At 34.8% G+C, this 13333-nt stretch overlaps 1 protein-coding gene across 1 annotated transcript; it reads right to left on the bottom strand.

The window, feature by feature from the left end:
* Window positions 1–436: 436 nt before the first annotated feature.
* LOC145137794 (DNA replication licensing factor MCM6-like) lies at window positions 437–4971 on the bottom strand. Its single transcript, XM_079071929.1, has 17 exons — window positions 4670–4971; window positions 4409–4561; window positions 4205–4330; window positions 3771–4127; window positions 3475–3673; window positions 3324–3401; window positions 3009–3238; window positions 2823–2937; window positions 2650–2724; window positions 2409–2549; window positions 2127–2330; window positions 1874–2035; window positions 1595–1650; window positions 1295–1389; window positions 1045–1167; window positions 760–890; window positions 437–666 (listed from the first exon to the last, which is right to left on the bottom strand). The coding sequence occupies exons 1-17, from the start codon at window positions 4735–4737 to the stop codon at window positions 544–546; spliced, it is 2436 nt and encodes an 811-aa protein (XP_078928055.1). The 5' UTR covers window positions 4738–4971; the 3' UTR covers window positions 437–543.
* Between the last annotated feature and the right edge of the window lie 8362 nt (window positions 4972–13333).

The following is a 13333-nucleotide window of genomic DNA, read 5'->3' as shown; positions in this document are numbered from 1 at the left end:
TTCTTATTTAAGGTTGTTAGAAAAAAATTATATCAGCACCTCTTTTACGTTTTCATTCCTACTTTTTCTTATTTCCATTTTGAGTCCTCGGTTGGTTTGTTTGACTTTCAATTTATAGTTTTTGGCAATTTAAGTCCCTCTGCTAATTTTCTATTGTTATCATTCTCATACTTTATAAGCAACTGAAGCTAATTTTCTATTGTTATCATTCTCATACTTTATAAGCAACTGAAGCTGCTTGAGATACATGATGAATAATAAGAATTTATTTATGATACCTTTCATATAAGAATCAAGAAACTATCCAAATCGGTATATTAATTGTTTACACTAATAGTTATTTATTATAGTGAATGATGATAAATTAGTGGTGAAGGATATATATATATATATATATATATATATATATATATATATATATTGTGGCCAAAGAAAATAAATTAAAACTTTGTACTAAAACAACCATTTGGAGGATATATCCATAGAAATCAAGACTTTTAATCAATTGAACAACATTTGAAAGCAAAGCATGTTAAATGCATTTTAATGAATAACATAGTTAGGTGCCACAGCAAGAATCCTGTTGTTTCGAGAAGAACGTACTCCATCATCCCCTTGTGCCTCGTCATCTACCACTATCAGATGCCCCTCCCTTCTCACCAAACTCTGCATCAATATATACCCAAACAAACATTCTTTTCAGATTTTTTTTATGATGAACTAACTACAACACTGTAGTTTTAGAAAGGATTTGATTACCTCTATGATAGCTTTAATCTTGGTGACTTCAGCCTTTGCCTCTTCCATGGAGCTGTAGTTGTTCTTCTCATTCTGTTGACCCACATACCACTGTATCAGATCCCTTTGCCTCATTCCAGCTAACCCACTCCCTGAAATCAAGAAATCAACCAACATGTGTATATTTAAGAGGTTTTCATATTGTAGTTTTGAAAATTACATGGAGGTGAAAGAAGAAAGTAGAATTGTATAACAGAATGAAGGTGTGTTACTGTTATGTTAATATGATGCAAAAAGAAAAGATACCATCTTGCATAACAGTTTCCTCATGTTGTCTAAGACGCATGACAAGGGCTTGAGTCACTCTCTGAAAGTATTCATCTGTTATCACAAGTTTCTTCCCTTCCTGTTCCTGCCCTTGTCCATTTTCTGCACAAACACAAACACAAATTAAATAAATAAAGAAAATTTCAATTACAGTTGTTAATTTCTATCCAAGATCCAAATAACATTTCTAGTTTCTATCCATCTTCTCCAGAGCAAAATAAATAGCAACCTGGTTGCTCGTTATTGGCATCTGCTGTCTGTGGTTCAACATCACCATCTCCATCTTCTTGGAACTCGGTCAAATCAATCTCAGTTGACTCCACACTGCAGGTTCCTCCAATACATAGTAATTAGTGATACAATCAATAAATAAACACAAATGGTCCCTATGGTTTGGGGTAATTTGCACCTTCGGTCCCTAACTTATATTTTTTTAACTCTTGTTTTTGTTACGCGCTTGGTCCCTGTCTTAACCTAAAAAGACTATTATTTAAATAGGGAAAAATAATTACTCATAAATAAAACATGCCTGATTACTGAAGTTTTTAGAAGTCTTGTTGCTAACTTAACATGGCGAGGGTGAACCTGAAACAGAATACACACACAATTTGGAGCAAACTTAGCACACAAGTCACAATAAAAATTGCAACTTTTAGTAACACTTAAAAAGATGAAACAAGAAAAGACGAGAATGCCCCTCATCATTAAAAAGATGCAATCTTTAGTAACACTTAAAAAGGTGTTTGTTTGCTACTTGTGGTATTTATTTGTTATGCAAAGACCAAGATATGTAAAAAAAATTGTTTACCTCATCATCGAGGTGACACCTGGCAATTGCCTCTGAAAGTCTGATTAGAGCCTCCAACTGTCTAACTGTCATGCGATATGCAACTCTACTTCCTGGAGCTGTATCACCTCTACGAAGAGCAACATAAGAATCAACCAAAACTTTTCTTGCTTCTACACTTAGCTGCATTAATAAAATTCACAACATTTTATTAGTAAACAAACAAACAAAAAAAAAAAAAAAAAAAAAAAAAAAAAAAAAAAAAGACACGGACCTTTGGCTTTTTAGACTTGGCAACTTGAATGTAACGCTTGAGCTGTGCAGTGGTGAAGGCAGGAGCAACAGCATTTTCACGCTTTTGATGAACTCTGACAATGTGAGAGGCGATATGGAAATCTGTTGTGTCATCAGGATCATCAATCATCACATACACCAGGTCAAATCTTGAAAGAATGGCTGGAGGAAGCGCAACATTATACTGCAACATTCTTAAATCTTAATTCAAATTACAGATAGATTCTACCATTATAATTAATTGGATTAGTAAATTTCTGACCTTCAAGGGTTTAGATTTATCATAGCGGCCTCCTGTGGGATTGGCAGCAGCCAAAATTGATGTTCTTGCGTTCAATGTTGCTTGTATTCCTGCTTTTGTGATACTAATTGTTTGTTGTTCCATAGCTTCATGTATTGCAACCTTTTTGATATCAGAATCAGATGGATTAGGAGGTATTATTATTGCATAATAGCAAAAAAAAGAAAATAACATACATTCGTGATGAGTATGAGTACCTTACCTGATCTCTTATATCCATTTTGTCAAATTCGTCAATGCAACAGACACCATTGTCAGCAAGCATCAGTGCACCAGCCTGATAGATAACACAACACATAAACAAGAATTAAAGTGGTGTTTGGAATTTGAAAAAATTGGAATGTTTCAGTATTTAATTTACATATTTTTACATACCTCAATACAAAACTCTCCGGTCTCTGGTTCTTTTGCAACAGTGGCTGTCAATCCAGCAGCAGATGAAGATTTCCCGGATGTGTAAACAGATCTTGAAACTAAGGTTGTTGTGTATCTACAAAAAAAAAAAATTTGTGAAACATTGTATAAAAGAGGATTTAAATATAAATAGATAGAGATGCTTACTTGAGAAACTGAGATTTAGCACAACTAGGATCTCCAACAATACAAACATTGATGTCCCCCCTGAGATTGATCCCTTCATGGGTGAACTTATGAACTCCACCCAAAAGCATAAGCAGAATTGCTCGCTTGATGTCTTGATGTCCAAAAACAGTAGGTGCCATACTATCAACAAGTTTGTTGAAAAAATCAGGGGTATTTCTCATTTCTTTAACCTCAGCTACCTCCTCCGCCTACAATAACAATAAAAAAAATTAAAAACTTAAATTATATATAACTTTAGAGAATTAATTATATATGATGGGTCAATAACCTAACCGTGAATTGTAGATTGTCTTCATCCTCAGCATCCCTCTTCCTATTTCGTATGTCAGCATCTCTTCTCCCATCACAAATCTGAACAAAGAATCAATGTTATAGACTATCCCCACAAAAACAATTGATCGCAATATGATCAAAAATGAAAAACCTGCACTGAATTGGCAATAAAGGCAAGGCGATAAGAAAGGTCTCTAACGCCCAAAGCCCTCAGGCCTTTAACACCTTCTTGAACAGTGCCAGTGGTATCGCGTTTACTACCACCATCTCTACGAACTTCAGCTCTTTCTCCAGGAGCTGCCAATGCGAAAATGTCAGGTATCACAACCACAGTGCCAGTAAAGATCACCCTGCAAAGTGAAGTGAAGTATAAAAGTTAAAAGAGTTATGTTCTAGTTCTACATCTTTGTAAAGAAACAAAAAAGGTGTGTGAGTGAATTTACATACGTGTCACCAGCCCTAGCCTGTTCAACAATGTCATGGCGAAGAATGACATCTAATGATCTAGGAAGGGATCCTGCAGGTATTTCTTTTGATGTTTCCTGCATCCTGACTCTCTGCCAATCTGCAAATTTACTTTCTTGTCGGAGAAGTGCCCATTTTCCTTTCTTTGAGCACATTGCATTAATGCATATCATGGGCTCAGTGTATTTATACTGTTGCTCAACGTTTTTGATGATGGTTCCACAATCCAAGCACTTGAAAGTTCCCTGAAGGAGTTCTGGTCTAACCTCACTAGTGCGAGTCACCACTCCTGTAACTGATACTAGTCTGCCTATCTCAGATGTGCTCAGTTCCCTCAATCTGTACACAAACATACATACAAAATTCAAATCTTCAAACAAATACTAGTAAATTGATAATAGTAGAAGAAAATGTACCTTTTTATCACAGGTAAATTATAAAATGCAATATTGATATCCTTATTTGGGTTGTCGTCGGTTATGAAGGTGGGTTTCTGACCCATTACGAACCTCTTACATGCGTTCTTCAGGTACGACTCAAACCTAAAAGGTGTATCATACAATTCAACAATTTCAAACACAAAAGTCTAGCCAAAAATGAAACAGGAAAGGAAAGTTTACCTCAAATATTCATCAGAAATGGCTTTCTGCAGAACATCGTTGAACCGCATAACATGAGAGAAATCGATGAACATTGTGTTGGACTCGTTTGGTCTCATTGCTTCGATTTCCGATTCATACAAAGGTTCCCTCGAATTCGCATCTAACCTAAAACTGTAACGATAATAAAATTAAATTAGAAAGCAAAGACCAAAACTTGTCAAATAACATGAATTTCATCAATTTGTTTTGGATCTATACAAAAAAACCCTGATGCGATACCTCTTAAGAAACTCCAAGAAGATATTCTCGACCTTCGCTGCTTTCTCGTCGGTGAAATATGAATCCATCTTGTTGGCTAGCTACTGCCTTCCTCAAGTTTTTTTTCTTTTTTTGCTCAACTGTGGAAGTGAATCGTTGATTGGGAAGGATATGAATGAATGTGTGTATGCACTTTTAGGCGGGAGAATAAGCAGAGAGTGTTAGGGTTTCCGCCACATCTCGCGGGCGGGGCCGCTTGACCCGATGCTCCGACCCAAGTGGATTAAAATAAATCGATGCTCCGACCCAAGTGGCAATTGCCTCTGAAAGTCTGATTAGAGCCTCCAACTGTCATTCGATATGCAACTCTACTTCCTGGAGCTGTATCACCTCTACGAAGAGCAACATAATAAATAAACCATTTCATAAAAATAAAAATCTAAGATTAAATTTTCGATCATATTGATTCTATATATACACATCAATATCGATTATGTATATTTGACATGTATAACAAAATAGACAAATTAATAAGGATAATAATAAAAATAATAATAATAATAATAATATCAATTGAAAAAAGTCACCTCATAATAAGTTACTATTAAAAAAGAAAATTTTGTTTTTATTATTGGTTATCTTATTAAATCGGTTCAATTATTTATTTAGTAAACCATTTCTTTTTATATAGTCCCTCCTTTTTTCCAAGTAATAGTATGTAATGTATCATACAATTTTTTATATTTTCTAAATAAAACTACAAAATATCTATTTACTATGATTATATAAAAAAAAATATTAAGGTGAGCATTATGCCAAAAACAAAAAAATAACACAATCCCACCTAAAAAAACAGTTGAATATTAATTAAATACAATAGTATGTCTAAACTATAATACTTTTATACATGGTTAAGCATCAAACTTATAACATTTTTCAAACTAAACAATTATCAAACAATTGGCCTGAATCTAGGACATAAACTATACAACACAAAACCCACATGATTAGGAAGAAATATTGCTAGAACCACAAACCGATGTACAAACAAATTGTATTGGTGAAACTATAGAGTGTCCAATGTGAAATAAATGCAAAAAATAAATCTATATGGTGAAAAAAAACAATTGGTGTACGAAACTAAAAGAGTCATACAATAATAAATAACAACCCACTTTTATTTCTTTGGGTTACATTACTATGCAAGCTACAAATATGGACACCAAGTCATTTAACACGTAATTAAAATTTTCTCCTTAAATACAAGCTTTTATTTCTTGGGAATGTACCAGACTTTGCTAGATATGGATACTCCTATGCTTTTAACACCAAATGGCTTTAGCCAGGTGTAGTAATTCCTGCAAAGAATGGAAAAGTCAAGAAAAATACAAATATTACAAGTTTAATCATATATATTAACAGTAACAAACATCAAAAATAATGTTGAATCAACCATTTTTATCAAAGATGGTTACATTTTGAAGCACCACAAATTTGAATTTTCAACATAATCATAGTTCAATCCAAGATAGTTGACTTGCCACCACCAATCAGACCCATATCATATATCGATGAACTCAAGTATGTTTAGAGGGACTTGAAGATTAATGATCAAGGAAAGTGTAGAGATTTTTTGTGTAAATTGAATTGATATCACTATTTGTTGCACTCAAAGAAAATAAAGGAAATCCTTTTTACAACATAAGAATAGACATCGATTAATCAAAAATAAATATGTGGAGATATGAAATTTTATACCTAGCTAGATCCTTCAACAAAAAAACATGATTGAAGAGATGAAGTTCAAGAGGATTTCAAGTGAGATACAACTGACAGATGGTAGAGGAGAATGTAGCAACAACTTTTCTGACCTCGCCAAAACCATAGTAGATTCAAAAACCAAATAAAACCATCACAAACATGTGAATTTGATTGACTAACAAAAATGTCATGGTAGGAAAAAGAAGAGGAAACCCCAACTCAACGTACCTAAATAAGATCACCAGAACACATGTTGGGAGCATAATACACACAAACTTGACTTTTGATGCGCCATTGTTTTGTTGCACCATATAATCAGTCAACGTGGAAGTAATTAAGCATGTAGAAACGTTACGGGAGGAAAAAGAACGACAAATGTACTTCGAAAAGAAAAGTATTTTGTACATTTCTTGGTACAAAAAACCGTTATTTGCATAGTTTTGGGAAAAATCTTACAAAATGGTCGATCATCAAATTAGTATATGCCCTTGAACGTTTCATCTTCACCTTGTGGTTGGAGGTGTGAATGGAGGGAGCATGTCCAGAAGGATGGTGACATTGGTAGATCGTGGCGAATGATCATCGTCGTCGTGGTGGATGAAGGCGGTCGGTTTAGCAGCAACACAAGAGTGGTGGTTGGTGGTGGTTGTCGGATTGTGTAGTTAGGGTTTCCAAGAAACAAATTTGGGGAGATTGCACAATAGAATGGGAGGCAGAGAAAATGTGGCGGGGACACGGGGGTAAGATTTTGTGGTTAGATTTCCAGATGAAGAACCCAATTTTATGTTCTTCCGATGGGGAAGAAGGCGAGATTCAAGAGATAAGGTGTCAAAATTAGGGTGGTGGTTCTTGACGGAGAATAAAAGCATAGCGACAGTTGCATTCTTGGCAGAAAGGAAAAGTAGTGGCTCGCATGAGTGTTGGTGGAGGTCACCGGTTAAGGGTTAAGGAAGGGTTAAGTAAGACAGGAGGAGGAGAGTGGCCATAGTGATTGCGTTAACAAATGATGGATATGGCTGGGGCGGCATCATTCGTTTTTGAAGAGAAAATATGAGAGAGGGCGTGTACCAATTAACTCCTTGAATTATGCATAAATATAGGTGCAATGATATGGGATAATATAAGAACCCAACAAAATTTTGTAAACTTTTGAATTATTCTCCCTATTAGGGGTGGAAATCGGTTCGGTTTACGGTTTTTTCGGTTTCCTCGAATCGATTTCCTTGGTTTGAAAATTTTTTTAGTCCAATTCGAAAACCGAACCAAATCGAATTCAAATTTTCCAAACCAAACCGAAAACCGAATTCTGATTCGGTTTGAAAACCGAGGAAACCAAATATTACCTAAAAATAAAAACTAGTGTTGCAATTTTCCAAACATAAATTGCAATGCTTTAAACATAGAAACCTGAAGTTGCAAACATAAATATTAAAATTTCATACAAAAAATCCAAACATAAATTACAATGCTTTTAACATATAATTATTGTTTCTATTTAATATATAAATATATAATATATTTTTAAATTAATTAATTTATAAATTCGGTTTTTCGGTTTGGTTTGGTCTAAACTTCATGAGACCGAAACTCGAACCAAAAACCAAATTCACAAATTCGGGTTGGTTTCAAATCAAACAAAAAACCGAATTTGAATATGGTTTGGTCTGAAATCGATTTCAGTTCGATTTGGTTTTCGGTTTTTTTGGTTTGGAACCAAATAATTACCACCCTACTCCCTATCCATCCGTAATTAAGGAATTTGAAATTTTCCTGACTTGTTTACTTCTTCAAATTTAATATTATTTTATTCATAACTATTTGTACTTTAAGCTTAGAGATTTGTACGTCTTAAAAAAATATTATTATTATATTGAATCTATTTATAGAAATAGTGGGATTTCTTTTATAAGATAGTAAAGATATATATAATGGGTCAAAAAGGGGACAAAACAAGAACCGTGAATTGTAGATTGTCTTCATCCTCAACGTCCCTCTTCCTATTTCTTATGTCAACATCTCTTATCCCATCACAAATCTGAACAAGGAATCAATGTTATTGACTATCCCCACAAAAACAATTTGCAGATAGATGTTCCTTAAAGAAATATGATTGACAAAAAAAATGTGGAAAATGATGAAAAATGAAAAACCTGAATTGGCAATAAAGGCATGGCGATAAGAAAGGTCTCTAACTCCCAAAGCCCGGAGGCCTTTAACACCTTCTTGAACAGTGCCAGTGGTATCACGTTTACTACCACCATCTCTACGAACTTCAGCTCTTTCTCCAGGAGTTCCCAATGCGAAAATGTCAAGTATCACAACCATAGTGCCAATAAAGATCACCCTGCAAAGTGAAGTGTAAAAGTTAAAAGAGTTATGTTCTACATCTTTGTAAAGAAACAAAAAAGGTGTGTGAATTTACATACGTGTCACCAGCCCTAGCCTGTTCAACAATGTCATGGTGAAGAATGACATCTAATGATCTAGGAAGGGATCCTGCATGTATTTCTTTTGATGTTTCCTACATCCTGACCCTCTGCTAATCTGGAAATTTACTTTCTTGTCGAAGAAGTGCCCAATTTCCTTTCTTTGAGCACATAGCATTAATGTATATCATGGGCTCAATGTATTTATACTGTTGCTCAACATTTTTGATGATGGTTCCACAATCCAAGCACTTGAAAGTTCCCTGAAGGAGTTATGGTCTAACCTCACTAGTACGAGTCAGCACTCCTGTAACTGATACTAGTCTACCTATCTCAGATGTGCTCAGTCCCCTCAATCTGTATATATTAAAAATTGAAATCTTCAAACAAATGGTGGAAAAGTAGTAGTGAATTTATAATAGTAGAAGAAAATGTACCTTTTTATGACAGGTAAATTATAAAATGCAATGTTGATATCCTTATTTGGGTTGTCGTCAGTTATGAAGGTGGGTTTCTGACCCATTACAAACCTCTTACATGCGTTCTTCGGGTACGACTCAAACCTAAAAGGTGTATCATACAATTTCAACAATTTCATACACAACAGTCTTGCGAAAAATGTTACAAAAATTTTACTCGAAACAGGAAAGTTTACCTCAAATATTCATCAGAAAGGGCTTTCTGTCACACCCCAAAACCAAGAACGGCGGAAACGTTCTGGGGCGGAGGACGTCATGTAAAGTATCAGAACAATGCAAAGTAGTAAACAAGCAACAACATCATCCATTGCATTAATAGTATAATTTTAAATACAAGTGTGTTCTTTCATAGAATAAAACAATATAATGAATATTCAAAATAAAAGACGAGTCTTGACTGCTCCGTCTTCACAAAACCTGGTCATCGTACCTGTCTATTGGTGACCTGAGAATACAAGTTATTTTGAAAGCGAGTATCAGCATAAAGCTGGCGAATTCATAAGTATTTAATGTCATTATTGGTAAATAAAACTTGTAATAAAAGACTTGAATTGTTTTGAGGAAAAGTTTGTATAAGTATGAAAACCCTAGAAAATCCCATATTTCCTACTAGTATAAAAAGTAGTCTTCTACCAAGACCCGAATGAAAGTAAGTAAATAGTCTTCTAACGAGACCCGCTGAAAGTAAGTAAGTAGTCTTCTCACGAGACCCGCTCTAAGTAAGTAAGTAAGTAGTCTTCTCACGAGACCCGCTGTAGGTAAGTAAGTAGTCTTCTCACGAGACCCGCTGAAAGTAAGTAATAATGTGATTGATAGTCCCCATACTAAAAGTTCTCCATAGAAGAGATTCTGGGAAACTAAAGGTGACTTCCGCAACGAATTGCTAGGTCGAAATCCACATTTATGTTACGAAATCATATATATACTCAAAACTATACCTATAATAGCTTACTAGAAATTATATATATATATATATATATATATATATATATATATATATATATATATATATATATATATATGAATATATGAACATATACCTTTGCTACCCAAAGGTACTAAACTGACTGATTAGAACCTTTATATCTACATATGTATACATAATATATAAGTAAGATTTAGACGACCTTCGGACAACTAACCGATACCTTAAGTACACATCCAAACAAGGAAAAGGAAATAAGGCGAGTTAGTAGTTCTAAGTCCTTCAAACATTATTTATATAACTATACATATCTAGACATGCTTTTAACAATTGTACTAGGAATAGTAAATAGTATCTCCTAACTATACCTATTATAGTTACTAGTAATGTATGTGAATAACCGAAAGTATGCCTTTGCTACCCAAAGGTACTGAATTGACTGATAGAACTTTTATGTCTATATATGTATACATAATATATAACTAATATTTAGACGACATTCGGACAAATAACCGATACCCTAAGGCCACATCCAAACAAGGAAAAGGAATTAAAGCGAGCTAGCAGTCCTAAGTCCTTTAAACATTACTTATATAAATATACATATATAGGCATGCAATTGACAATATAAAAGGATAAAAGAAGTTTTGGTAAAACCTTTGAAAAGTTTAATAAATAAGAGTTGATGACTTAATGTCAGTTTATAAAATGATTTGAAAGCAGTTTGTTTGATAAAAACATTTTAAAGCATAAGAAATCATTTGTTTGAAACATAATTGTAATGGAGTTTGAAAGGAAATATATTAGTATGAAATACATTTTGATAAAGAGTTTAGTATGAAAAGATGTTTTGAGAAATCATTTTGAAGTAGTATACTTGGTAAAACAGCTAAAAGTGTAGTAAATCCATAGTTTGATAGTTATTAATCACATGTGATTGGTATAATAACTATCATGATTGAACTTGTATTCCCCAAAATAAAAGCATTTAAAAACATTTAAAAGGTTAATTAAGGGGTATGAACTCACCTGTTGTGAGTGGATTGTACGGAGGTGTTGGACAAGGTGCTAGGTGTCAAGTGGAGACTTGAACACACACAATGGTCCTAGTTAACATATAATGAATCACATATGTATCCAATTAGTCATTTAACAACTAATTAACCAAGTTAAGACACCCTAGGACGTGGAAACACTTTGATTCAAGTGCTATAGGTACCGAAGGGTTGCATCTAAAGGTTGTATGACATGGCATTGGAGTTTATGGCCCAAGGACCACTCCTTATGGAGTTTACGGCCTAAGGTCAATTCCCCCATGAGTTTACGGCCGTAAACTCATGGTACTAAGTGTCATTGGGTGATTTAAGGTCTTATAAGTCATGAGTAGGCATTCAATGATCAAGTCCAAGCCTTAGGAAGCATTAGGGGCACAATATCACCCCTTTATAGAGTTTACGGCCTAAGGACCATTTCCTTATGAGTTTACGGCCGTAAACTCTATGTGGACATGTTTTCTTTGATGTTTAAGGTCATATACACTTCAAGAATGTGTTCTAGGCTAGTGTCCAAGGCCAAAGAAGGGACTAGGGTTCATTTAACCCCACTTAAAATGGTTTACGGCCCAAGAACATCCCTTGGCCGTAAACACCTTTGATCGTATGATTTCTTGGTGTTTTCTAAGTGTAAACAAGATAAATCAAGCACACAACAAGCTAGGATAAGTGTACTTACAATCTAGAAGCTTGATTGGGTGTTTAAGGTCCAAGAACACTAGTGTGTGTTCTTGGTGTTTTGAAGAATGCTTGATTATCTATCAAATGAAGAGATTTCATGGATGAAATCATTCACAAACACTAGATAATGAAGTTTACTAACAAATCAAGGAAGAAAATACTTACTAATTTGAAGATCTAGTGATGATACTTGAGAGAGAATGAGGTTAGGACTTGAAAATGGTTGAAAATGACAAAAATGGCTAAGTGCCACTTATATACCCCTTAGGGTTTACGGCCCCAATACCATTTGGGCCGTAAACTCCATTTTCTTGGAGTTTTGGAACCTAAATGTTGCACACATTACCCTAAAGTATCCTCTCTCCTGTTATCTCTTGAAGTACTAGGCTTTAGAACACTCAAACTGACTCCAAAACTGCTAAATTTAGAAATTGAAAGATTGACTTTGATTGAATGCAGGGGTTGTTATAAGATAGAAATTTCGAGTTGTCACATCATCCCCCCGTTAGAGGGAATTTCGTCCCGAAATTCAAATTCGAAAGTGAATACTCCTGAATCATGAAAAGAATAGGTACTTCTGTTCCATCTGCATCTCCTGTCCTGATCGATGGGAAGTTCTAAGTTTGGCTTCTAAGTTTATCTGTATGGTAGCACAATTACTCGTTGTCTGGAGACAGTCTCCGTCCTGAAATTCATATTAGAACTCATACATGGTTCATCAATCACCGTCTCGGGTATACGAGTTGTATATAATTAAGATTGAAAAGGCAGTCGAATAAATGATTCTTCTCTAAGCTCACATCCAAACAAGGAAAAGAAGTTAAAGCGGAATCATCAATTCTAAACCTGTAGAATCTTGATTATGTACCACCCTAGCGTATACTTTCCTCCGTGATAGGTTAACCGTATGGGCCTTTGGATTGAACTTGACGTACTGTACGAGTAGTTTTCCGGAGAGGTTTGCTGAAGTTACTTCGGGAAGGCTACGAATCATAAGGTACTCTGCGCATGAGCACCTCGGAGTTCTGGAACGACGGCTTCGCTAGAGAGTCGGTTACGAGAAAAGGATTTTCGCTTGAAACTGGCACTGTGAGGATCAAATCGACTCAAGTCAAATGACGACGTCGAACTACTCGAAATTACAGGCGTTAGACTGGATCAAAAGGTGTTACAAAACAATACGGTGCAATCTATGAAAGAGTTTTCAGTACTTTAGTTTCAGCTATGCTATTACAGCTGTGAACAAAGTATACTGCAAAAAGCCAGTACAGGCAGCACGAGAGTCCCTAACACTGATGGGATCTCACAAAAGATAAGACTCTAGTTGCACTAGTTTTTAAAAGGTTAGGAGTCTAACATAA

This window comes from Lactuca virosa, chromosome 9, assembly GCF_052849685.1.
Source record: "Lactuca virosa cultivar CGN04683 chromosome 9, Lactuca_virosa_CGN04683_v6, whole genome shotgun sequence".
Taxonomy (NCBI): domain Eukaryota; kingdom Viridiplantae; phylum Streptophyta; class Magnoliopsida; order Asterales; family Asteraceae; genus Lactuca; species Lactuca virosa.
The sequence above is the reverse complement of the archived record's forward strand: the minus strand, read 5'-3'. Positions and strand labels throughout refer to the sequence as shown.